This window comes from Poecilia mexicana, unplaced genomic scaffold (genome assembly GCF_051168715.1).
Source record: "Poecilia mexicana isolate PSO_F unplaced genomic scaffold, ASM5116871v1 scaffold_20, whole genome shotgun sequence".
In the NCBI taxonomy this organism is placed as follows: Eukaryota; Metazoa; Chordata; class Actinopteri; order Cyprinodontiformes; family Poeciliidae; genus Poecilia; species Poecilia mexicana.
The window spans coordinates 15,372,512-15,400,389 of record NW_028263389.1 but is presented as its reverse complement, the minus strand read 5'-3'; the positions used below and the strand labels follow the sequence as shown (position 1 = coordinate 15,400,389).

The window sequence follows — 27,878 nt, the reverse complement described above, 5'->3', positions numbered from 1 at the left end:
CGCTTTGGTAACTTCAATAATTTGAATTTGGTGACTAAGAGGTCATAGGAAAGTCTTTAACTTGCAATTTGCATGCTATTTGTTATTTTCAAAATGTTCTTTTAGTTTGGTAAACGAGCCTCATCACATAGTCTAATTTATTGAATGTGACTCTACATGAGGCTGTGTACGTTTTGTACCCTTTTCCTGACAGATACCTTTGTACAATATAAATCATTTGGATATTTTGAAACTTTTTCACAAATTTCAGCTTTAGCTAAATAATCAGCTGAGCAAATACCAAGATATTATTATGAGGACAATAAAAAAAATCCAGGCTTTTCAAGTCTAGAAGTTAAATGACAATTCAATTGTAGATAAACTGATGTAAATACAAATTCCTAAGATATATTTAAATAAATATTTCACTTATGGTTTGCTTGAATATCTGGTACTGTTTAGTGAAATTGGGCCTTTACCAACAATTGTTTCCTGGTCACAATTTTGACCAGAACCAAATTCAAGTTAATTGGCCACCAAAGCAGCACTGCAGCTCAAGTTTGTGCCATAATTTGACAATGCCAACCCCCCCTGTTTACCAACTCTAATTCCTCCGATTCACTGAAAATAAAACACTTTGAAAATGTTCAACACTGAATGACAAAATAATCAGTTAGCTAACCTTCCTTTTCTTGTTTGCTGAATTTGTGTCAAACAGGTGTCGACTGTTTGTGGTGCAACCAGCAAAAACAACACTACTGCACCTGCTAGAGCCGTCAGTCACACCCCAGGTCTCCAGTATTCATCAATTTAATCAGTCTAGGCTTTAGAGTATGACCTAGTTCAACAAAGTGCATCTAAAAATGAGTGGAAATCTCTAAATTGACATGAATTATCTTTCGCTTGGTGTGCTGCTCAACACCGCTTTGCCTACACTCGCATCTGCTTTCTAATTTCTAAAGATCTCTTCACTGAAAGTCCTTGTCCCCCAGATGAAGCTACTGAGAGGCGGCAAGGTCGCAGCTTCACGATCAAATTTCCACAGAGGGGGAGCCTGCCAACTCATTACACACAAAGAAGGGCGAGTGTCAACAGGACAGGGACTTAGCTTATCGCTCAATCATTTATGACATTTTTATTCAAATCCTACCTCTGAGCTAAAAATTTGTGAGGCATGTATAACCGGGACACTGCCAGCAGACAGTGAAGGACTCTAAAGTCAGCCAAACCATCAGGGTCTGTTCCTCTTTCTGCATAGCCTTACTTAACTAAATGTTCAAGGAGCAATCACTAAAACATAATGCAAGTAACAATAAATTACCTTGCCTTGGAAAAATAATTAATACCCCTTGAATATTTGAGTATCTTGTCATATGACAGGAGCAAACTTTAGCACGTTTTGTCACTTTTTTAATGGCAGGAATAGAAACAAAAGAATTCGGCTTTTAACCTTCACAAATATGAATCTGAATAGCGAGGCATGCGTTTGTTTAAGACCCCTTGTTTTATAGTTGGTAGAATTATATTTTGCTGCAGTTGGGGCTGAGTCTTTCGGGGCATACCTCCACCATCTCTGCACATCTGAAAAACTGAAATATTTACTCATTCTCGCTTACAAAATGGCTGAGGCTCGGTTAGATTGGACAACGAACATCTGTGAGCATCAGCGTTCAAATCTTGACAAACGTTCCTTATTAAATTGAAGTCTTGGCCAGTTTAAGACATAAACATGCTCTTGATCTTAACTGATCTAAAGTAGCTCAATGTTCTCTGATTAATGCTCTCTTTGACAGCTATGATTTGTAGTCTTGCCACACTCTTATCTTGAAATTGTTAACTGAACCATGCTCCATGAAAAACCCTGTTTGGCTTACGGAGAGCAGCTGCCTTAACTGTGGGAACAAATAAACTGGAAAAGGGAAAACTATTTACTAATTAGGCAACTTTTACAGTATAGAGTTAACTTTGATGAGATGTTTGTATGTAAAGACATTTAAAATCAGACATAATTTTTCCTCTACTTCATAGTTTTACCCCACATCATGTTGGTCCATCACATAAAATTCTGTGTTACTGTATGGTCTATGCAAACTCCAGTCATCTTCTTTGACATCTCATCAAAACAACCTTGTTGCCAATTCCTAGAAGTACATGTTTATGGGTCCACACATTTCTAATCATTTTAAAACATGTTTGCCCCAGGTTTAGTATTTCTTCAAAAAGAATGCATCTTTTAAATTAAAAAAAAAGTTTCATCTTTGCCAGCTGTGTAGTTTAATCTAAATATCAATCTGTAAGATGACCAAACTGAGAAAAAAGAAAAACATAAATAGGGGGGATAAACCCCATCAATCAATAAAATAAGGATAGAAAAACAACAAATGAAACTTACATAAGAGATATGAACCATAAGTACATATTTTATGGACGTCATATCCATTTTAAGATTTCAGTGAATAAACAATCTTTCCACTTTAATATTCATGGCGACATTTACATTAGCTCATCAGTATACAGTGAGGATATGTGGCTGGGCTCTGTAAGGGGAATAAAAACTCCACAGCTCCATATTATTAAAATGTTTATGTGCCTGTATTATTATTGTGCTGCGATGTTGTCTCAAGAACTCATTGTACTTATTTAATGAGAAAGTAGTATGATCTGCCTCCCTTGTTTATTGCCAAGGCGGCTTCAGAGGGGTATAGTTTTTATGAACAAACATTTTCAAAGGGGAACTTTTGAATCCAGGTTCTATAGAAGAATAATACTGAAACCATTATCAATTCTCGCTACATCAAATATTTACGCATTTTCTTGATAACCTGATATTTTCAACCATTAGCAGCAAAACAAAATCCAAGGGGAAAGCTTAGCTCCAAGCATGGTACAGGCACAGATTACAATAGATGGAGGTTGAGCCCGGCGGATGGAGGATCATTGTCCTCGCAGTTGCAAGGGCCCTACACTTATGCTGCCCGTAACAGTGGTGAGCCAGACAAGAGCAATTATTCACCATAAAGCAATGTGGCACTGGCTGGGAGTAAATTACTGAGAGAGAGCCTCTGCCAATTACTTCTATTAATGGTGAGACAAATCTCATTTGACACTAAAACACCCCAGCATCGAAGGGATCGATAATGAGAGAAGTCCTTGTTCAAGCTAGCTAAAGACGAGGAAACAACCCTATCCACAAAACATAGCACGGAGAAATGTTTTTGACATTATTCGGCCACTGTCGAATGTCTTTTGCTTCTTTTTTTTAATTTATTTAATGCTCTGTAATAAATAGAGCAAGTTAGATTGACAGCTGGTGATAAAATGCTTTCAGAGTGGCTCTCTCCCACCTGGATTTTTTTTTTTTTTTTTCACTTTTCTTTGGCCATAAACTTTAAGGTTATATGAGCCAATGACATGCAGGTTGACTTCATGCCTCCCTGCCCCGTCTTCCATTACAGATTCGCCAAATGAAAATGTCTCTGCCAGACATGTACAGACCCTAATGAGCACAGTCATCACATCCACCATTCAGTTCATGGCAGCTCAGATCACATCACTGTATTAACTTTAAATGAAAACTATATCTTGAAGATTAAACACTGGACCACTTCTCAGCTGTAAGTCAAGGCTGTTAACTGTAAAGGCGGCCGCTGTCAGTCAGTGTTCTTTCTGTCAAAGGTAGCAATACAGTAAAAGTTGTACTCAGGCAAGAGTCACACACATTCAACACATTCTTACTCAAGTAAAAAGTAGCCGTCCAAAAAAATTCCTCAGGTTTAAAAAAGTATTTTGTAAAAAGGTAACTTAAGTACTTAGTAACTAATTATAACATCTAATTTAATATTTTTCAGCAGTGTCATCGGAGAGACCAAAAATATAAACATATGTGCAAATTCTGGTAATTGAAAAACTGATTCAAAAATTACAAAATCTAAAATTTTAAGCAGAAGAGATATTCTTCCAAGTCACGTTTTTTCTATTTAAAATGTCAAACTAATACTTGCACTGTGTAATGTTAGAGCAGAGAAAATTATTTCCAGTGATAATTTTTTGTATTTATTGTACATTCACATGACCTCCAAATGAAGCCACAGACTAAGCAAATAGAAAATGGAGTTAGAACAACAAAGCTAATCTACAAACAAGTAGATTTCTCTCAAGTAAGAGTAGTGATACTTCACAATGTTGCTCAACCTGAAGTAAAAAGTAAGCTACTCCTAAAAGTACATTGTTTCCCAAAAAGTTATTCAAGTAAATGTAACTAGTTATTATCCACCTCTGATGAAATTACACCTCTACAAAGTTCCACATCTGTGACTAAGGGAAAGCTATGTTGCTAAGAAGGAATGGCTAAATTTATGTCTAGATGTGTAAAACTGTTAGACAAAACCCCAAAACAACTGAAGTTGTAACTTCTGTGAAAGATGGTTCAACAAAACATTAGCAAAGGGGACTGATTACAAATGAATAGCACATTTGTCATATTTTTATTTGTAAAAAAGTTTGAAAACAAAACCTTGGCTAATATTCTACTTATACTACTCACATTTAACCATGTATTCAACTCTCTCATTTGCCCTTTTCCTTGACTCTTGCAGTTCAAATATCTATCTTTAAACAGCACCACAGGGTATGATTGTGGTTCTCAGTGATGCTGCTTGGCAAATATTAAAGGAGAAGCATATGCAGTAAAAAAACACCCCAGAGTATTGGCTCTAAACATCTTCTGGACCACTAGAATAAAATTGCTTTCACGAAATATGGCACGCTCTGTCTTTTAAATAAGCTTTAAGCTTCGCTGTACAATTCACTGCTAGACAGTAACGATGGTGGTTTGTTGCGCTGCTGAGATTGGAAAAGCAACAATATACTGGGGTTTATATGACTTCAAACTTGAAGTAAATCATAAAGGGTTTTTTTTATTAACACACTTTGTCTTCTTGCGTATCTTAGATTCGTCAACAATTGTGCCAAATTTCTTATATGCGCTTCTGAGATTTCTTCTATAGTGAAGAAGTGTCCATCTCTTCACATTTCTTCTGCTCCGCTATTTGATCGCAACATTTTTAGGCCATCAAACTAATTTTATGTCAAAGACAATCTACATAAAATGTAGCTTAAAATCAATGATTTTATTGATAGGAAAAAGGCATCCAAACCAATTTGGCATTGTATGAAAAAATAAAATAAAATAAATAATTGAATCATAATTTGAAAATAGCTTTTTGTCTGAAATGGCAAGACCTGTAGTTTACTTTTTTTTTTTTTTTTTTTTTTGTATGCTATGCAATAAAATTATCAAAACTTTAAACCAAAGCTCTGCTCATCTCCTTTGGCTTTAGCTTCATCTACAAAACCATGCTGTCAACATCCTTCCTCTGCTTTCTCAGTCGTTTGCTCCCCGCTGCCTCATCAACACTTCCACACTACGAACAGAGACTTTTATTTCAGGAGCAGTCGCTGACTGCAAAGATGAACTGTGAACGGCTAAAGATAGTGAGTCTATTTTAGTCCCTGCAGATATTAAAGATACATACGAAACAGGCGACGCAGATGACAAGAGTGATGGCACACTCATTCAGACAGCGACGACAAAGCCACTTTAATCAAGCAGCCGGAGGTTACTTTAAGTCAGTGGCCAGTCGCGTAATTTTGCATGTTTTGTAGACGAAAGGTTATCGTGTTCCCGATTGGTGCGGAGGTGCAAATTTGTCCAACATCTGTTTATGATCGTTAACCCACTGACTCTTTTTTTTTTTTTTTTTTTTTTCGGTAAACAAACGAGCCAACTTGCTGCAGTCTAATAGGAACTATAAAATCAACATCACCCTGAACATTTACCGCTATTGTCAAACGGATGACTTCATTCCGACGGAACGTTAATGATGTGTAAAATCCAAAGCGGGATGAATGACTCATTTACTCGACTTTGACCTGGATATGGTTCAGAACGAGCTTCCTAATCATGTATGACAGGAAATTAATTTCTTCCACAAAACAGATTGGAGTCGTCATGTAACTATTACTCAGATAATTTAGAGATATGTTTAGGCTGGAGTCAAAACAGATTACCTTCTCTATTCATCACCTATTTATTAGGGTGTTGCTGTGAAGGGGGCTGCTCAGAGGAGGCTAATGGACAAAATCTTTGACGAAGATAAATGCCTTTTTTTAAAAAGAGTTTTACACTTTACTTTTTTGGAGCACAGAATGCTTTTGTGCAAAACTTGCACAAAAGCATGAAACTCTAATCTCAAAAACATCTAGAGACATTATTACTTTGTCTATTTGAAAATGATACTGTTTTATAAGGTTTTTAAGAAAACCAGAAGGCTACAGATTAAAGTTATCAAGGTAAGGTGAGGGAATACGTCTTGCTGCTGGAGGCAACAGAATCGTTTTTTTATTTTATTTTTGGAGGTGAATCATTTATTATTGTTTGCAGTGCGAGTCTACATCAGCAGAGAGAAGATAAATTAACTCAACTTCTAACTTTAACAGGATTTAGAGCAAGCGGGTGAACTGATTTATCGCCACAATTCTGCTAGTGTCGGGTGAATGATGGGCATCAAGAACCGACATTTACTGCAAGACGACAATTTATTGTCCTGTTTGTTTTTATGTCTACCTTTGTAGCCAAAAGCAAGTTCTGAGCTAGAGAGAAGAAGAGTTTTATTTTCCAACATCAGCCTTCGCGAGAATCTGGAAGCTTCTTATTCCTTCACAGTTTCAAAGTTACAGCCACTGGATCTCTGCGCCATGATTTCGTGCAGAAACAGAGTCTGCTAATGGATCGATCGATAGTGTGACGACAGTGGATACATATTAATGGTGCAGTAATGTGAGAGGGAGTGTGAGTACAGTCTAGCTGTGAGACCAACAGCATCTCTAACAATGTGAGCAAAGTGACATCAGGGGTCACCTGACAAGCTCAGTAATGAGTACAGCGCTCAAGTTCGAGTCCAGGAACACGCTCCCCAACCTCTGGCCTCCAAAGCCCCCCAGACCTGAGTGACGTCCTAGGCTGGAGAGTGCTAATTGGGCTCTGATGTGCTGCATGCGTCTGTGGAGAGGAGAGGAAAAACTCAATAAATGGCAACCGGTGTGCACTGCAGATGAAGGTTCAAAAGGAATACGGCTGCAAAATGTTGGATATTTATGATTTTGGGGTGGAACTTTGCTCGACGGGGTTCTCAGAGCGATCAATAAAAGACGCGTGCCGTCTGCTGCGAAAAGATAAGATAAACAGAATCAACCGTGTAACATGGCGTGCAATGAACTTTTTACTCTTCGTTAATGACGGGAGGAAGGCTAGATCGACAAAAACTGTCATCACGCATTTGTGCTGAAGAGGTAATGAGTCTTATTGCATGCTAGGGATTGGTGTCGATTGTAATTGGACCCGGATTTAGATCCTGTTTGAGGCAAACTTATTTTCAATGAAAATAAATGCAGAACTTTGATAAAGGCGAGGAAAGGAACCGGGAACAAGCACAACAACATGAAACGTGAACAAGCACTATAATCCAGCAGGGAGAGAATCAAAGGGAGGAGATTATATACTGGGAACCTGATTACTGGATGAGAAACAGGCGGCTGATTGTGAACAGGCTGCAGCTGAGAGCATTGAGAGGTCTTCACATGTTTTGAGTACGAGGCCTGTGTTGGATTAGATGTTTTTCTGGGTTCTGTTGTAACCTCCTGGTTCAGACATCAGTGTGTTCTATGGTACAGCATGTTTAGAAAACATAAAATCCTTTTATTTTTCAATTTTTATTCAAAGACAAAATCTGCAGTCTTAACTAGAACATATATGAAGAAGCTTTTTAGCCCATAACACCACTGGTATGAAGATTGCTGGAGTTTTTTTGTTTGTTTGTTTTGTTTTGTTTTGTTTATTTATTTTTTTTTACCAAGATGTATCTTAAACCTCCCATACAAAACTCCTTCATCTGAGTAATATTTAATTTAACATTTAATAATACAAACAGAGCAACATACCAAAAACACTATTTTTGCTTCCAGACTTCACTACTGTAACTCTTTTTTTTGTTTTTGAAAAAAAAAACAATTGACCACATTTTTGCAAGGCCTTTGATGAAAGTAGGATGATAATAAAAACAGGATATTGTGTTTGTCTTTTATGTTGGCTTCATTTTTCAGCCTCTTCTTCTACATATAATGCTCCGATTGACCAAACATTGCAGGTTTCCTTTTCCTCATATACTAGCTTAGATTATCCTGAACTATAACGTTATGCCAAATATTCTTGTTTACGTGAGTAAATGGCAAGATTCTTGAGAGGTTTTAATGTCTCGCCCTTTGTAGGGTGAGCTATATCTGTAAGGAAATACATCTGTTCAAAAAAATATTTGCGGAAACTATTTGGTACTTTTGCAACCTCAGTAATGCTACAATGAGTGTCAAACTCCGGTCTTTGAGAACAGCTATGCTTCAACTTCAGTCATGTTTAGTAATGAAACAATTTCAAAGTTTGTTTGTGTAGTTGAAACTGGCTTAAAAGTTTATTCTGTGGCAAATGCGTCATTTTCAACTAAAATTAAAAAAAAGGTTTTATCTTATCCTTTTTTTTTAAATTCAAGCTAGGACATCTAAAAAAAGAAAAAAAGATTACTTCTCGAAGTGAGAGCGAGAGAGAAAAAAAAGCTTTTTCAGCAAATGGTGAAGTTTCAATCTTTTATTCCAGGAAATATTCCATCATTTATTTTTAAAAATCCAATTTTTCTTCTGTCATTTTGAGAGAAACAAGTTTGTGGGAAGCATGTAAAGGCTTGTATAGAGTGAGAGCTGCCTGTAATAATGCACAGCTCATCCAGCAGGCTTTGTTATGTCTGCTGCACACGCAAAAATACGGTATTTTATAATCACACTAGACTGGCGTCAGATGAAATACCCTGAATGTATTGACTTCATCAAGGTTACTCTTTTATTGCTGAAAACCTTCATTAGCAAAGGGAAAAATATGTTGTTTTTCTGGCCTTGAAAAGAAGTGTCATGTTGAGGTGGGCAGTGAAAGACTCAAGTCTGGCATGAAAAAATGTTTTTCAAAGTATTTCTTTTCTTACTTCACAGCGTTACAACAGATCTGCTGTTGTCACTCAGGTAAAGAAATGTCGAAGATTGGTAAAAACGAAACATTAACAGGATCAGAACACACTATTCCTTGTGTAGGGGTTTTGATGTAGGTCACACAGTTCAGGTGTCTTTCCATGTTTTTTCTTCCATTGGTGTTTCAACAGTGGAGCCAGACGGGCAGCTGCTTTCTCTCTCTCTCTCTTTTTTTTTTAAAGTGAAGGAGTAAAATCATGAGTTTGCAGCTATTTTAACCAAAGAAATCTGATCAAAGTCTGTGAGAGATTTACAAAGTTAAATTACCAAGCAAAACTATTTATTTATTTATTTATTTATTTATTTATTTATTTTATTTTTTTTTTTTTAAATAACTGCTCCATTTTTGTCCCCAAACTCCGCCCGTGGCTTTGTTTCATCCAATTCTGCATTTCAGCATGAACTCTTCAGTCAGACAGTGTATGGTCTAAATCAACTTTTAAAGGCTTTTAATAGAGTGACATCTTTTTCAATCCACATAAATTTGATAAAGTAGAGTAGAAAACATGTCAAGGTGTTGCAGGTGTAGACTGCAGGTCGCTCAGATTGTAACTAATTAGCAATATGGCTGCCAACATCAGGCTACATTTGTATACTAAATCAGGCATGACAAAATAAAATAAACGCAAAATGTTTGCTGGAAAATTAACAACCAACGCTGCCTTCTTAAGTAATTTATCTATTTGCTATGCATGTGCTTTCTTTTTAAGTTTTTAACTGGATTAATTCAGTTTAACTCGTGCTCATGCTTGCAGGTGCTTCCTCAAGTAACTTCTTACTACTTTCCATATTTGTAACAGTTTCTGCATTTTGTTTTTTTGTTGGTTTTTTCTTTTTTTTTTTTTTGGTCTGCTTTAAGTCTGGTTCATTTTGTTTCCGTGTGATTCGCTTGCAAAAGCATTAGTTACACTCTGTGTGCCTGTCTGTACACTGTAATGAATCACTGCATTACTCAACGTCTTCCTCCTCTCCGCCACAGACAGAGAGAGGGAGATGAAGAGGGAGACTGAGTGACTCTCCCTGTTTGCAGCGTTCAGCCCTGCAGAAGACACCAGAGCTTCGGCTGAGTCCGTCTGAGAGAAATGCATCCTTTGTGATGTTTCGTTTTCTCGCGAAGGCCACCAACACACCACCCACTCCCAACGCATTCTCCCGGGACTGGTTGCTTGGCAACGGCAGCTGATTGGGTTAGCAAGGTTAAGAAAGGGTCTGGCACGGGCCGGAGGAATCAGATCACTCCCATTGATCATCCTCTCTGCGAGCTCCACTGAGAACTGAGGACGCAGCCACAAAAAAAGGAAAAGAAAAATCAAAGCCGTGCCCTGGTGTCTGAGTGGGGGGTCATCATGCGCTCAGAGGGAGCTCACAGGGCCGTGGCAGGCCTCTTTGGCTGCGTAGACCACCGTCCCACCAACCTTCTGCAGATATAACTTAGCTGTAGCAGGAGGAAGCTTTTAATGTCAACCTAAAAGTTTTTTTTCTTTTTTTTAAGTCTTTCCTTGACACTGACATGCACGTAAAAAGGTGGTGAAAGAACAGAGAGGAGGACACCAGGGTGGGCGGAGGAGTTTTAAATGCCAGCTTCTGCACCCACAGAGTTTGCATTACAACAGGATATAAACTTCAGTTTTTTTGTTTTTTTTTACAGGGTTCTTGGCAATCTGGTAACAATGCAACTAGTAGTCTGGCATTTCTTCAAGCATCTTATTCAAGGGACAAAAGCTATCCGAAACCAAATTTAAAAGGGATATTTAACATTTGATGATTCACTAATCAAATTTGGCCAAATCTGTAGAATCAAATAAGCTCTTCAATAGAACATGGCTTAATGGCTATAGCACATTTTCAGTTTGTTTTTCTGTGTTCTTCTCTTTGGAAGAACACAGTTGACGGTCCAATGTCTCTGAATTGTTATAATTTACTATTATTTTCTAGATTTTCAGACCTCCAGTAGTTAGAGTAAAAAATGTGGATCATAATACAGTTAAACCACAAATATGCAGTCTAGCATGGATAAGTGTCACCATTTCTATCACCCTAAATGTTTTTTTGCAAAATAAAGCAAAGGAATAATTGTTTATATCCTTTTTTCATGGTTTTATAATGATTATTCCTACAGTCTACATTCACACTTAAGGTAGCCTCGCTTCAATGTGACTGTTCTGTGAGATGACATGTAAAAAGTTTTGTGTTGCTCTTAACTATGTAATGTGGGAGATATGACCATATGAATGAATGCAGGAAGTGCAGTGGGCGGGGCTAAGATGATGTCAGCAAATGAGCAGGCTCATGTAAGTTTGCTCAAGGTCACAAACTGATCTCTGGGATTTCTTCTTCAGGTTTGTCTTCAGGTTTTGTCCATGAGCAGAGTTCACGGTTCCGTCACTGATGACAAGTTTCTTAAGTCCTGAACCAGCAACACAATCCCCAACCATCACTCCATCACCACCGTGTTTAACAGTGGTTATGGTGTTCGTTTTCTGATATGTGATGCTAGTTTAGTGAACTTCTGGATGAGTCGTTCATGGATTCTTAGGCAGGCCAATTGTGAAAGATTAACCAATGTTTCATGTTTTTATTCTCATTTCTGTTTAATGGTTCTCATTTTGAATGAATTCAAACATCAAAAATACTTTATTGATCCGAAAGGAAAATTACATACACATTAACTACAAGTCACAAACCCTTGGAAATGACTTCGTAACCCTATCTAGACTGATAATGTCATCAACATAGTTTCTCATCTGTTCTGAATTGGTTTTTCTTACATTGAGACTTATGGTTTTGCTTATTCAGATGTTTTTGCCTCCTTCTTGTGTGTCAGACTGGTTCTATTTAAGTAATTTCTGAATTTTACAGATCAGGCAACAATCAGGCTTGTGTGTGGCTCGATAAGACTTGACTGAAAACGTATGGTCAATCACAAGCAATTCATGATTTAATTAAGGGAGGCAAAGATAGGTAATCTTTGTAAATTTTAAAATTTGTTTGCTTATCCAGCTTATTGGATGTGACAAAAAAAAAAAAAAGAAGCAAGTCCTGCAAGTTCTTACCGTTCATAAATTGTGAAATTGTGTTCTTACACATGTATCCCCTGATGTCTGCGTATGCAGCCTCCTCTGCTTCATATTGTTGCTCTCTTCCATGGAGCCGAGCGCGGCCAACTGTTCCTCCAGGCCCCGCAGGCCCTCGGCGGCGCCTGCTGCAGGAGGGGAGGTGTAAAGTGCACCGAGACAGCGTGTGGCGCGGGCTGGGTGATCCCTCCCACGTCTCCCTTTTACTCATGCTGTCCCAAATGGAGGCAGACACCCGGCCAACTGGTGTCAACGCTCCTCCGCCAAAAACCACTGAGTCACCGAGAAAAACGGGGAGGAGAGTCTCCAAGTCCTCTCTTTCCCCTTTTGAAATGTATTAATTCGGCTTGCTGATCATATCTGATCATATCCAAATGCATAATGACGAGTTTAACTTGAATGTTTGTTTGCTCTTTTACTCTGAGTAAAGTTCAACAATTCACAGCTCATCTTTGATCTTCTTTTCTTTTATTCTGTAAGACCCCATAGAGAATAGAGGGTATATGTCACCTGAAAAACTGTATATCTTTTGATAAATTCACATCTCAATATATTATTAGCTTCAAAGATTGGACAAAATATTTGTTGTTTACAAAAATTTATTCATACAAATCGTACAACACCTTTTTTTCTTTTTTTAGACATTTATTGACTCAAACTTTATAGTAATCTAATATTCACTTTCCACACAGTAAATATATATATATATGTATGTATCTCTGAAGATTAATTCATTTTCGTAAGGCTATTGGCGCTTTCAGTATTATACATGTCATATTTCTTGGGGGAGCTGCCACCTTCCCCCTCCCCCGCTGTTTTCACAAAAACATGGAGCTCTAAAACAAAGTGCAAAACAAAAAAGCAGTGCAAGGAGGATTTTTCGATGTCTAAGCAGCTAAAGATCCTATCAAACACAGAGACGAAAATGACAAAAAAAAAATTAGTGATGAAGCGTGCGCCAAAGATGTGCAGCATTGTAGGGCCACTAAATAGCCATCCGTGATTCATGGCATTTTTTTTTTATTGTTTTTTTTTTCTTTTTTCATTTTTTTTGTTACAGTCGATGCAAGGCACCACAGCTGCAAACTGCTCCCCTGCGTCACAAAGCCTGGAGGAAAACGCAGAAGTAAAGAAAAATTGATACAGTAACAGAACGATGGAACAACTTTAATCCTGTTCTCTTTTTATTCCTCATAAAATTAATAAATTAAATTAAAATGTCGTCAATAAGATGATTTCTTTCAGTAATTCAATTTAAAAAAATTGTCATATGTTCTACAGGTTCATTACACACCGAGTGATATATCTTGAAAGGTTTCTGTATATTTTTGATTTAAGCATGCATGATATAAAATCCCAAAACTCAATATTTCCAAAAAATGTCAACATTACATTCAACTTTTAACAGAGAAATGCAAGATTATAGAAGACACAATCAAAGTGAAAAGCAGTGATCTGGCAGTTGTTCAACATGCAATCATTGACACCTAAGAGGAGGACAAACCACTGGTGAAGCTGCTTGTTCTCACATTAAAGGAAAGTTGAGTGGAAGAAAAAAGTGTGCTAGAAAAAAATGCACAAGTAGTAGAGGGATGATTGTGACACACTTTAAAACTGCAGCAATCTAATTCTGAATCTAGCTCTGTCAATAGGAGGAATAAGGACACCAGAACCTACGATACAGATGAGATGAAATCTATTATTATACACAGCCATTCTGTGCAGCATAATCTCTGTGCATCTCTTTCTAATGTACTTTTTTCTTCCACTCAACTTTCTTTGTTTTAGACTTGCCTGCAGAACTTTTTTAAATAGCAGGCTTCTTTAGAAATATGTTTTTGTGGCTTGCCCTAATGATTATCTGCTGGACAACTATCTTTTTTTTAAAATGAGTTTAGTCTAAATGCTTTTTTTTTCCCCCATTAGATTTCCATCAAACTGAAAAGAAATATGTCACTCCATGTGTAATGAATGTGCAATATCTGATACTTGAAACTGACATTTTGTATTGAATTCCTGAAATAAATTTACTTTTGGGTATATTTCAAATTAATTCACCTGGAAGTGAGTAATGGTTTGGTTAACTTTGCCTGAAAATCAGCAGATTTATTGCCTGCTTCCCCTCAGTTTATGTGCTTTCTGTCCTTAATATGTCATCACTTAAGGCAGCTTTTGTGCCTCTCTTTGCAGGCAGAAATCATAAGATGCTTATTTGGAATTATCTTTAAAAAAATACAAATAGGCTTTAGTAGATTGCATCAGATTGAGCAACAATAAAGTACATTCAAAACAAGGTCCAACAAACTACTTGTGTAGAAGAGTAAGTGAGAAGAACAGAGCACAAAACATCCAGCAATGGTAGATATGTATGTACGCAGAAGTCAGAAAGCAAGCAAAACCATCTAGTTGTCTGCACAGATGCAATGAGCTGGTGCAATTACTTTAATCATGCAGTCTGCTTGGAGTTTGTACAGCGGTTCACATGACAGAAAATAGGGAAGCACAATAGATCCAGAGTTCAAACCACTTTGTATGTCCCTTACACAGAACAAACTGATGGAGAAAACCATGTAACAAGTATCGTTTCTTTTTTGGGATTTTTCTGCTTGTGGTTTGCTTTTTATGCTTGAAATGTCATTGATACTTATTATATGGACAAAGAGACAAGAGAAAATCTCCAAACACATTGGATTGAAGTTGGTAGGTACACAGCATTGGCACTTTACATGAGTCAAAAGTGGAGGATCTCTTTGTAAACATTGCTGAAGTGGGAGGAAAAAATGAGGAAAAAGTAAAAAAATTAAAATAAAATAATTCTCTGTTCCTCCTCTCAAATCTGATATTTTCTACTTTTGGAAATCATCTGGATCTAACGGGACATGGACTAATTTCAGCAAGGTACTATAAACTTATAAATAGTCATATGTTTATTTGTCTGAGGCAGAAAGGAATCATATCTTAATGAATTTGCAGAAAACTGAACAAATCCAAAGAGCAGTAGAAAATTAATATAAACTGTCAAAGGGGCAGGGATTTAGTTATTTTTGCCTAATTAAAACACTCTAAAAATGTTCACACCTGGTGATTCAACAATATATTTACTGATAATAATCGTTTATGTTTAATATAAAGTGGATTAATTAATGTGTACCAATTCTCGGACACAACACAATAATAATACTTGATTAAATAAATTATTTTAGATGAAAACTAAAGGCGTAATTTTCAAAAGTAAATAACAATAAAAAAAAATCTTAACTTAGTCACCTTTGTAAACTAAGATCTGTAAGGTTCTTATTGTGCTGCCATGCATGAAGTTATTGTGATATTTTTTTTTTATTCTCACCAAAGCCGAGATACTTTACTATCATTTTAACAGTGAGATCAGTTTTTGCGTCATTTTAATTTGATTATTTGTTTGCACTTTCTCATTTACGTATTTGTTGTGCATAATGTATTTCTTCCAATTGGTTTTACGTGTCAGTTTTGATTGTCTCAATATGAACGGTGCATGTGCATTGGGATCAGGGATGTGGAATAGGTTTGAGGGGAAAGTACTTTTGCTGTGATGAGCATTCAGTGCAGACAGAGCGTTTGCATGATGTTAGGAGATTAAGTGTTGTTAACGTTAGGTCTTTTTAATGATATCTGACCAGCAGACAAATGCATTTATGGTACATATGATGCAAGAGATCTGCAGGGCAGTTGAATTTTTAGCCAGTCATTGCAGCTTGTTTAGCCAGTGATCTAAATATGTATACAAGTCAAATTCATAAGAAGGTGATGTTGCTGTATCTTCCTATGGCCATTGACCTCAAGGTAGGTATGTAGGAGAGTGATGGGGTAATACTGAAGGTTTATAATATTCACTTTCACTAAGGCACATAAGAATTATAATTAAAGGCTTTCTAGTGACATGTGAATCTTAAAATGCATTCATTTGCATCATTTTAATGTATCATATTGCAATGAATCAAACTATAAAGTATGTAGGGAAGCCTATGTTTCTCCTATTTTAGCTTCTTTTCTCCAGGTCACTTTAAAATGTCCTCATCTAGTCAAACTTGCTTTATTGGGCAAGATATTTCTCTGTATTTCATATGTTTGAACAGTAAAAGAGCCTGCTCTCATGAGCACTATGTGTGTCACTGGAATAATAACATGCAAAACCTCATGAGTGCTGATAAGTAGTTTTTACCTGTAACTTTTACTATGTTCTATATGAACAGAGGCCACTTTGGACACTAAAGAATTCTGATTTTAGGGGGTGGTGTTGTATTTACAACCAGAAATTACGAATAATACAATTTCCATGTAGTACGAGAACACAACATAATGTTCTTTTGGTGTCTGAAGGACACGTTTTTAGGGACAAGGGACCATTTTTCACTGGCTGTGTGATAGTCAGTTGGATCAAAATACTTTAACTAGATAAAATCTTAGTTGGCAAGTGAATCTAATCCTATTGAAATTGGGGATTCTGTATTTTCAAATTAGCAGATTGTTGGAAGTGTAATGAGATATGAATTAAATAAGCAACAGAGTAAATGTACTAAAACCTAGTATGCACCATATCAACATTCTCAAAGATTTCAAACTAGACCAGGCCTGAACAGCAAGTCAGTCTAAACTCCACATTTTCTGTTTTAGAGAAAACTCAGCTGCAGCTGTGCTAAATAACTGCTCATAAATATTTACAATGTTCACAATAAAGTATTTGGTTCATAATGTGGGAGAACTGCTCTTACTCAAAGTTGTATTCACACAAACTCACTTGAAACCCCAACTAATACAATTCTAAGTGGTCTTATGTGAAATATAGAGAAGCTACGCTTGCATTAGCCCAGCATGTCTTCAAAGTATAAAAAAGCTCAACAAAAAAATGTATAGGGCCTTCAGCTTGGGCTATTTTCTTTACTTGGGTCTCTGTGAACTTCAATTAAGCTACACAACTACAGGTACTTTCCCCATGTGTTCTTGATCACATTCACATCTGCACTGACCCTGGGATTCCACAATTAGCAACCTTGCTAAACCTATGCTGTGCCAACAGGTGGCGACAAGGTCAACAATACGTCATATTGTTGAAGGAAAATATCCTAAGCATGGCTAAAGCTGTGTTGGGCAACAGATTTATCCTAAAACAGCCGCAGCCAATGTTTTCATTAACAAGAATTCCCCCTCAATTATCAATTATTAACAACAAAGTCAGGAGAATGTGAAGCAGATGTGAAAGGACATTCAAACATGTCTCATTTGTGTTGTAGTATCTAGTACAGAAGCAAAGGTGGCCAGGCTCAACGTGGGCAACTACATTATCATGTCTGCTGCACTTAGATATCCCGCACACACATAAACATCTCAAGTATTAATTTTAGAAAATATTTCTGAAAGTTAACTTTTTATTTTCCTTTGGCAGAACTTCCTATGCTCGTGGACGTGATGTGCAAATGCAGCAGTTTCTCTTTTGCAAAATTATCTGTTTTAATGTGGCCAGGCCCCTCTACTGCTCAGAGGGTATATTCACTTTCCTACAAACTCACTAATGTGCAGCATCTTTCCACTACTGGTAAAGTAGATAGCATCTTTACATAACTGCTCTTTAAAAAGTCTGACCTGTCACTTTAACCTCAAAGGTTACGTCAGATTGGCCAATTTTCTTTTCTCAGTCTTAATTAGCAACCTGCGTTCCTGTTGTCCGTGAGCCAAAAGCACAGATGAGGTGAAAGGAGAGTTTGATTCGAGACTCTAAAACAACCTCACAAAGTGAGAAAAAAAAGGAATAGAACAAAGAAGAAAAAAAAAGAAGGAGGGACTTGAGAAGTTCCAGTTTCGGGAAAGAGCCGGAAACTCACCGCAAATTCGGGAGAAAACTGTTTCAGCCAGTCTCCCAAAAAAGCGTCAAGCTCATCCCCGTCCGGGAGGGCGTCAAAGTCTATCGCTTGTAGGATATGTTGGATACCTATGTCTTCAAGGCTGTTGTGGATAAAGACAACTAAACTCTTAATGTCATGTTTCAGGGAGGAAGAAAGCAGCATTTAATGCATTGATTATCTTTTAAGCTGTTTATTTTTCCCTCTTGTTTCTATGTCTTTGCTAAAAGTTTAAAAGACAGAACTACTAAAACAAATTTTCATGTTAGACAAGAGACATATTTTCTCTCTAAATGAACAAAAATTGGTCCACATTGGAAATAAGTGCATCCTTAAGTGCTTCAAGTACAAAAAGAAACAATATTATCAAAATATTCATTTAATGGCTTACTTCATACATAAATACATGTCTTAGGAACACAAAAAGCGATCCACTGATTGGTAAAATCTCCAAAATGACTTCATCTGGGACTGAACACATTGATTTTTTTTTTTTTTTTTTGTGGGAGGGAGGGGGGGACAGAGGGGTTCTCTATACTCAGGAGGCTTAGTGGGCGATGCTACAAATACGCCATCCGCCGTCCTTTGTTTCTAATTCTCTGTCTGTACCTTTTCCCCAGGACTGCCGCCAGGTATTTCTTGACAGCCATTTGCTTCCTGTAGCGGCTGTAGCTGTCTGTGAAGATCCCGTCTGAGTGTCGCTTGGAGAGGGGCTCCGAGCTGTCGTCCAGCGTTTTGCCCCCACTGTGGGAGACGAAACAGGGAGCCGTGTTACAGAGGGTCTGTGCAGGGCACATGTACAGTACATTTCAGTAACCCTAAATAACACGGCTGATTTGAGATTGTTAGGAGAAGACCTTGAATGAAGAATCGTAACCAAAGTTGGGGATTTCAGTGTGCATTTTCCACAAACCGAGTCCACCCGCCTCCCTCCAATCAGAATCCACCGGGATTTAGTCCCATAAATTATTCAGAGGGAAATAAATCTAAAAGTGTTTAACTTAATTCTCCCTTACTGCCTTTTCCACGGCAGCCAGCTTGAAAAGTTAACACTTCCGAAATGAATCAAAGAACAGTTTGCTCCTCTTTCCTGGTGATTTCACGATGAGCTGATTTAGTAGGAAGGGGATGGGGGCACATATTTGGCATCACGTTGAGGGAAAACAATTACACCACAGACATATTACAGCATGAGTTATGAGCATTTAAGGACCCAGCACACAGAAACAAAGACGCACAGAGAACGAGAAACGGCAGATTTAAAGAAAAAAAAAAAAGAAGAGACGAACAAGAAGATTCTTACCCTACACGTTTTGCCATCAGAGAATGAAGGTATTTCCTTGCTGATAACTGACCCAGCGCTTTCCTGTAGGCTTTATTAAACATGCCGTCTGCATGCCTTTCCATTCTGGGATGATATAGACAGCCACACGGTAAAAATCACACACACACTAAACGTAGCGGCACATATTCAAACTCTACAGGGCAGCAAATATCCGTCCTACGATGTTATTTGGTGGAATTTGCTCAAATTTTCAGATAAAAATTTGGCAAAAACTGCTGAAAAGAAACCATGAGAATTTTGCTAATTATGTTTATTATTGTAGTTTAATTGAAAGATGGTATATATATATATATATATATATATATATATATATGTAGATAGATATAGATATCTATATATATGGGATGCATATGATCTATAAAATTGTTGGTCTTAATTATCGCCTGTTTAGAATTATTTTTACAACGAGCTTTTTTTCTGACTGAACTTGTCAAAGGCATCTCCAAATAGTGAATTAAACTATGAGCAAATGAAATACAAGACATACGGAAACATTTTGACAATACATTGATTTTACACAGAACAGATACATAGACAGGAATACAGAAACAGCATGTCCAACAGGGATGTCTCATACACTAACGAATGACAAGGTTTTATCCTCCAGTTTTGCTTGTTGAAAACAAAATCACCTTTTCTCTGACGGGTAGAACATGGTGAAGACGTCGTCTGCGACAGAAGAGGGGCTTCTCACCTCCAACTGATCTCCATCATAATCCAGGGAGGGCAAGGAGTTGCCACCCTCATCATAAAGCTCATTGTCAAGTCTAAAATGTTATGTTTAAAAAAAGGGAGACAAGAATTTTACAACCACAGCAAACTTTAATTTGAAGGGGTTAAATTTTTACTCTAGAAATGAGGAGAGGAAACAGTGTCTAATAGCTTTTTGTTGTATCTGTTTTGCTCCAGTTTAATTCCTATTAATTATACATCCAGATAGATTGATCGATTAATTGCCAGGTCAGCCTAAGGCTGTGCCACAGCAGCCTAAACTACATTACCTCCTCTCCCTGGTAAATGTATCTCAGCCCCTATAGATTGTCTGTCAGTTGATGTTATCCTGTAATAAGCTGTAATACTCACAGATGTAACTTGAAGATCTCATACTTGCTGCTGTGCTTGTACAGTACAGGGATTTTCAACCAGTTCTACCAATAAATAAGTGCTAAAATGACTACATACCTTATACTTGGAAAGCTTATTCCTACAGGCGAGCAGTTGATGCTGTGATGCATTATGATTCCATAGATGAGCAGTGCTAAAGTTGCTTTACTAGACATGGTCCTGCTGAGGGAAAATGAATAAAAATAAAATAAAAAATAACTATGAGACTATAAAAGTGATCCTAAGCATATTATTGTATTAAATTTCATTCTAATTTTCATGGGAAGAAAAAAAAACATAATCAGAAGATGTTTAAATCCAAAATTGTATCATTTTTACGCTGCGTAAAAGCGCCTCTTCTTACCAGTTTCGAGACGATAGACACGATCTTCCGAGGACCTCAGCTAGGAGAGTGAGGTTGGACCTCTATCTCAGTCTCTCTCACTCTCTTTCTCTCTTTCTCTGGGAAGTGTTTCTTCAGCGTCCTTGTTGGGATTGTGCAGCGTACCGTGCGCCCTCTGCTTAGCTCTTTTCTTTCTTTTTTTTTTTTTTTTTAGTAGCTCATGGACGGGACAAAAGAAAACAAAAAAAAAAACCAAACTCCACAGCAGCAGCTGCTGTCTCTGTCAAAACTTTCCTGAGTCTTGTGAAGTTGCCTCTCTTTTGGTTTTTTATCCACGAATTCGAAAGGCTCGTCTCTTTGCACTTATCATGTTGGCAGAAAGGGGTGGGAGTTAGAGTTAGAGGTGGGGTGTGGAGGTGGGTGGTTGCGTCATCAGTCCTTTCCGCCCTCACCCCTCCCTTTCTCTATCCCACATGAGCGCAGACGTCTTCCGCGTCAATGAAAGACCTAGAGCCGACTCATAAAAAAAAAAAAAGAAAAAAGAAACGAGCGAGTGGCTCTTCAATTCAAACATCATCATTAATTAAACCGTGAATTAATGTCAACAGCTGACGTCACGCCATAAATAGCGTCACGTGACGGGCCTTCGGAGGCTGTTGTGGCCAGGATAGGAGCTGTTCGCTACTGGAAGTGCTGAAATGAGCGTTAGAGGCAAGAACAAGACGTAAACGGGAGGAAGTCATTTATTTTATCTGGCTACTTTCAATTATGTTTCCTTTAAGTTTCCATTCGGCCCCTTAAGCAGTTCACACAACTTAATACTGAAGCATATAAAGTTTTTGGTAAATATATATCATAGAAAATTAGTCAATGTTACTATTTAAAAAATAAATAAATAAATAAAGCACTTTAAAAACAACAACAGCTGTGATAAAGTGCTGTACAGAAACAAAAGCATCGAAAAGATAAAAGAAAATACACAACATTAAGATCAATAAAATGTTAAAACGGAAGTAAGAGCAAAAATATATATAAAAAAACTCAATTTAATTTCTATTTTTAGGTTTAAAATGAATTAAAACATATGATCTGCATATCTACATATTACTCTTGGTTTGAGTATGTCATTTTTAATAACTGCACTGTATTTGTTCCCCCATATGTTGAAAATTTGTTCTTACTGTACATCTTCTTCTTATTTTTGTAGTTTTTACTTGCATGTTCCTGTTTACCTCAACTTGCTGCCATGACACCTGAATTTTCCCACTCTGAAAGATAGTTCTAATTTATAAAACTTGTGCAGAAAGAAAATTGGTGCATTTCCTTCAGTAGAGGTTTGTGAAATATTATGTAAAACGAAATAATAAAACACACATTATCAAAGCTAATGACAAGGGGAAAATAAGTCTACAAATATTACTGGTACTTTTAGTCATTCTGTCATGGAAATTCAGCGTAATTATTCTATGAAAAACCTCTAAAACTTGTATTTGTTGTTATAGCTATATTTAAAAACATTTGTTGGCTCTTTATGAGCCATTGTGGAAGATACAAAGAGCGACTTAGCCATCCACAGGTTTCAGATCCGTGGTTTACTATTCAACATGCAACTGCAATAAATCATAAAAACTGGTTGCTTGCACAAGTTTCAATCTATTGTGTATTTTCCTTTTTCCACACAGGCTCAAAAACATACATAAACCTCCAGTAATATTCAGATGCATAAATCTCAGCAAGTTGCAATGCAACTAGATGCTTTTTATAGGCATTGAAACATCAACAGAGCAATCTTTACCAAACCTGGACATAAAAATTTGATTTGATTTATTTGTTTGTGCAACAAATCCAGTCGGGGAAGAGTTTTAATCTCCTTGTTCAGCTCCCTGTCAGTCTGGCGTCACTGTGGACGGTGACACCAGCATTCAAGCTGCTTCCAGTCATGGTGGCTTAAGTCTGGGTGGTTCTTGAACACTATTAAACTGAAAATTCTTCTGTGGGTGACAATTTAGGTCATGTAGTTCATTTGGTTTGTTCAATATACAAAAGAGGCCGGCACATTCATCAGAACTGGTGTTAGAATGTGTCGGGGCAGGATAACGCCAAGCTTCTCCAGTGGACTCCACATCTTTGAGAAGCTGCCACATGAGCAAAATTAGACTAAAATACATTTTCCCAAAGTTCTGGGCAGAAGAGTGAAGTTGCATAAGACTAAAACTCTGATTAAAACTTATGTTGACTTGGCTTTTTTCTTTTCTTTCCTTTTATCTCCCTTTCTACCACGTTCATTAGAAGTCAGATGTGCCTTTCCTCTGCGCAGGCATCATCAGGGCCATGTGTTGAATCTTTAGTAGGTGATTCAGACCTCTTCGGTCTTCTCCGCTCTTTGACGTCATGTCATGGTTTGCTTAGCAAAAAGGAAATGCTTTAATTTAAATTCTTGAGAAATAGAAGAAGGGGAATATGTAAAGAAAAACATAAAAAAAAAAAATGTCTTAAAGATTAACTCTGTTTCTTGTACTGGGTGACCACTGCACCCCAGTGGTTATGGGAAGAAAATGCATCACGAGTCTAAGACAGATCAAGAAAATCAGCATGTTTAGCTACCAATCTTAAATCAAAATTGCACAGAGTGAGCTAAAGTATCATTTAACTGATTTAGATACAAATATGTACTTAATGCTCTGATGTGTAAAAATAGGTCCACTGTCTCTTGGACACTTAACCATGTAATTATGACTGAAGCAGCTAATCATAACATTTTCATGACTATCTTATGTTGAAATGAATCTAAGTAATCATTGTAAAGTGGTGATTACTCATTCAGCTTCAATCATCTCTTAATAAGCTGCTTTTCTGATTGTGGCAGGATATGTGGATCTAATTACAGCCTGCATAAAGCAGATATGAATGTTTAGCTTTAATAAACCAATGCTTGAGTCACAGCAACTTTTAAAGCCCTTACTGTATGCTAAATACTAATAAACCTGCTGACCGCAGCGCATCATATTTGCCATACACTTCACTAATCACAATGCATGATGGCACCAGGTTTTTTTTTTTTTTTGATATCTATTGCAAAAATAAATATGTGCACTGTTTGTTCAGATGTGTCTTCATACTGTTTTCTCAGAGGCTGAGGTCTCAGTAATCATATTACACCACACGGAGTAAAACTGAGCTTTATCACTTCAAACAAGACAGCAGAGGAACATATGACTCATTCTAATTTTAGCTCTGTTTGCTTTTAATAGCCTCGGCTGTCTCCGCCGCTGGTACGTTGTGTTTGAAGAATTTTATTGATGTTGCTGTCTCTTAGCTCAAGTGCTTACAGAACAAGCTTTTTTTTTTTTTTTTTGGTAATCAAATTTGAAAGGTGTGTGGGCAAAGTGGCATTGTGGACCCTCTGTCATGTTGTGGGGAATTGACTCCGTTGCAGGGACGAGAAAGGAAGCCCTTATCTTGTAAATCATTACATTTAATGTGAAGATTTGTGGTCAGTGTTCATCTGCAGGAAATTAACATGACTCACTGTTACAGTACAAAAAGTAATGTTTAGTTTGGGAGATTCTGTGTACTTTTTAATGTAATTTTTTTCTTTTTTTTTTAGCAATTAGAAACTGACTCAAGAAATAAAAGTTAGAAAGTTCTATCCTGTTGAGTCTACTGTTCGTTTATTGCTTGTTGTCTACTGTTTATTTCGTTCTTCTGACAGAATCTGACAAAAGGATTCAATGGCATTATGGTGCTTTTGTGACAAAGACACAGTAGGAATAAGAAGAAAAAGAAACATGAATTCAAAAACATTTTTGCAGCTTTTTTCCCCACAACACATTTGTTCAAATGCATTATCTTACTTTTGACAAATAAAAATAAAGACTGGTGAATTCTGACCAAGTAACTTTCATTATTTTTGGTGTTAGATGTTTTCTGAACATTGAGGTTAAACTCCTTGTCTTTTACCGGGGGAAAAGTGCTCATCTAATGTACCAAAACTGATACAAACATCTTTGCCATTATTATCAGATCTATGGTTCAGAACAATAAATAAAAAAAAGTTGTTCCTGCAATCTTTTCAATAAAGAGGACACAACATTTCCAAAGAGACAGATGTCTTCATTGTAAAGTACATAGTTTAAAAATGGAAACATGTTTTGATATTTTTTCATTAGTCATACAACTGTTCCACACTTTCTTATCCCATGTGCAAAGATGGCAGAGCAATGTTTTTATTTGCAATTTCAGCTTTAATATCTCCTTCAAGTTAATCATGGTAGAGTTTTCATATAAACTCTAAATTAAAAACGATCAACCTCATAGGAATTCATCAGTGGCAGGATAATTGACTTGGTTTGTCAATAAACTGGGTTCATCATAGATAAATTAATGGCAGGAATAGCTCATCAACCACACGAAACCTCCTCGTATATCGTCCTGTAGGTAAACATTTCTGATAAAAGTCATCATTTAATGTAAGCAGACAAGAGAGTGAATAGATTTTATGAAGTACAATGAAGGTTAAAATGATTAGTGCAATATAATACCCTATCAGTAAACCTTCCCAGACAAGGTTCTCAACATTTAATGTTAGTTAATTGGCATCTCTATCAGTTCCTATCAAATAAGTTCAGTTCAGTTCTCAGAAAAAGTCCTTTCTTAATACCCATTAGGGCAGGGGTGTCAAACTCAATTTCACAGAGGGCACTTCAGCATATTGGCCCCCCTCAACGGGCCACATTGACGGTACAAATCAGGAGTGCATCCCTGCTAAAACACACCCAGACAAAAGGTTGACTTCCCTCATTCAGTTCTGTAGAGGCTTATAATGAGTCAATGGTCCAGGTGTGTTAGAGAAGGAACCATCTAAAGCTGCAGATGGTAGCTCTGGAAAACTGGACTTGGGCACCCCTAGCATAAATGTAGAAAAATACAATGTTAAAAATAAATTAAACAACACTTCATAATGTTAAATAATTGATTTTATGTATTGAAGTTTTAAATATTATATTTGAGTTTCCATGGATGTAAAATTACTGCTCAGTTTAAAAATTACAATATTTAAATCAGTGTTTAAAGGTAAGAAAACAAATTATAAAAACAAGTCACATGGGCAGATATTATAGACTTTATGCAAAGATGGCCTTGAGTTTAACACATGTGCATTACGCCATAGAACTGCCAATTGGTAATTGAAGTAAAGTAGCTTCGATTTCAAAGAAGCCGACATTGAAGTCGATTGGCAAATGAACCATCACGGAAGAGGAAGGCTCTTGTTGTCTCACTGCACCCCAAGAGATGCATAACCTACAAAAACCATTTCTGTCTGGTTTCAAACCAGAGACCTTTTACGTGTAAAGCAAACATGATAACCACTACACTACAGGATCTGAACTTCTCTGCTTTGTTTCAGTTTGAGGTTCCAAAGTTGATGATGTGAGATGCAACGCATGAAAATGTCAACTGAGGTTTGCACTCAGATGCCTGGATTCAGAGTACAGACCATGACACCACAGAACCCTTGTTGACTTTTAGTAAACACCTGTGATGAATAGAATGTGTAAAATCTGTTTCTGTCTGGTTTCGAACCAGAGACCTTTTGCGTGTGAAGCAAACGTGATAACCACTACACTACAGAAACTCATGCTCTTTGGAGTGTTCCTGGTAGATGATCCACATTTTGTTAGAGACCAATGTCAACGATGGGCATGGAACAAAGTCAAATACTTACAGATCCTCTCAGAGAGCACAGTAACTTGGTGAACAAACTGTCAGACTTATACTTGTGCCTAATTTCACATTACAGTCCATAAACTAAGCCTGGGATCAAAAAATTGTATTGAAGATGTCATTAGCAGAGACAAATGGTTCTACAGAGACTTGGCTAAATGGCTAACAAATAAAATCAACACTTACAAATAAAAGATGGTTCAAAAATAAAATTAACACATTAAAATAAAAAATATCTCTGAAATACAATCAACACTTGAGAATTAAAAATGGTTCAAAAATAATATCAACACTTCAAAATACAAAATCTCTGGAAAATAAAAATATTATGTATGTTGTTTTGAAAAACAGAATATAAGCACTTTTATCAAATCTTCATTGTGGTAAAATCATGTAAGTTATTCTTAAATCCATGGAAACTCAGCTGTTTGTAAGGTAGGTGTGTTAGCTCAGCAGGTTAGAGCACGGTGCTGGAAACACTGAGGTCATCGGTTCAAACCCCGTATGGGGCAATTCATGTCTAAGGTCTTTCAGACAATCAACACTTCAAAATAAATAAGGGTTCAAAAATACAATCAATACTTTACAATAAATAAGGTTTCAGAAATAAAATCAATACTTAAAAATGGTTCAAAAATAAGATCAACACTTACAAATAAAAATGATTCCTAAAATAAAATTTACAGTTCAAAATGTATAATGGTGTCTGTTCAGTCCATAAAGTAAGCCTGGGATTAAAACATTTATTTAAGATGTCATTAGCAGAGACAGAGTCTTGCACTTACAAATAAAAAATGGTTAGGAAGCACATTACAAACCTTTGGTTGAATTCAAGTCTCCATTACAGATCAGAGAAATCAACGTTGTGTTAATCCATTTGAGGAGCCGGCAGTTTATATTGAGGAAATAAATGACGATGCAAAAGTTAATTAGACTGTAACATGCGCAGTCCGCCGCTGCGAAGACAGAAACCGCTGGATGTAACTCATCCAGCGGATTTAACAAATGGAGCCTTCTTGGTGCACGTTACCCAGGAGAGCGGCGCTCTGGAGGAGCTGCAGACGTAACATCTGTCCGTTTCGGAGAAGCGAAACCACGCAAAAAAAATAAATAAATAAATAAATAAATAAATAAATAAATAAATAATCCGGACCGCACAGGGTCAAACACTCACAGACAGAGTTCAGTTGAACTGTTTGGATCAGACAGATTCAACTGACTGATGAATTAGCGCAGATTTTTCTGCAGATGGGAACCAGGAGGAAGTGCGTTCAGACTTCACCCGTTCAAGTGAAGTCGCTTAATTTATT

General features: G+C 36.9%; 1 protein-coding gene and 1 non-coding gene across 4 annotated transcripts; both read right to left on the bottom strand.

Annotated features, from left to right (window-relative positions):
- Positions 1-12,760: 12,760 nt before the first annotated feature.
- On the bottom strand, positions 12,761-21,989 carry LOC106915379 (glucagon family neuropeptides). Of its 3 annotated transcripts, XM_014982943.2 has the most exons (7): positions 20,866-21,989; positions 20,580-20,684; positions 20,030-20,164; positions 19,356-19,460; positions 18,662-18,796; positions 18,035-18,155; positions 12,761-13,287 (listed from the first exon to the last, which is right to left on the bottom strand). In XM_014982943.2, exons 2-7 carry the CDS (start codon positions 20,675-20,677, stop codon positions 13,279-13,281), a joined length of 603 nt encoding a protein of 200 aa, XP_014838429.2. In that variant the 5' UTR covers positions 20,678-20,684; positions 20,866-21,989; the 3' UTR covers positions 12,761-13,278. The 3 variants fall into 3 exon arrangements, with proteins under 3 accessions (XP_014838429.2, XP_014838428.2, XP_014838431.2); XM_014982942.2 differs by lacking the exon at positions 12,761-13,287 and having other exon boundaries at positions 16,243-18,155; XM_014982945.2 differs by lacking the exons at positions 12,761-13,287; positions 18,035-18,155 and having other exon boundaries at positions 18,163-18,796.
- Positions 21,990-26,406: 4,417 nt separating this feature from the next.
- On the bottom strand, positions 26,407-26,479 carry trnav-cac (transfer RNA valine (anticodon CAC)). Its single transcript has one exon. It is a non-coding gene; the product is annotated as a tRNA-Val (tRNA).
- Positions 26,480-27,878: the final 1,399 nt, after the last annotated feature.

What these genes read in the sequence shown, in the direction of transcription:
- LOC106915379 (XM_014982942.2), bottom strand. Translation starts at nt 20,677, where the DNA reads ATGTCTAGTAAAGCAACTTTAGCACTGCTCATCTATGGAATCATAATG. An exon ending in CTGATGGCAAAACGTGTAGG is followed by an intron (nt 18,797 to 19,355) that starts GTAAGAATCTTC and finishes CGTCTCCCACAG; the next exon opens with TGGGGGCAAAACGCTGGACG. An exon ending in GCGGCAGTCCTGGGGAAAAG is followed by an intron (nt 18,156 to 18,661) that starts GTACAGACAGAG and finishes TATCCACAACAG; the next exon opens with CCTTGAAGACATAGGTATCC.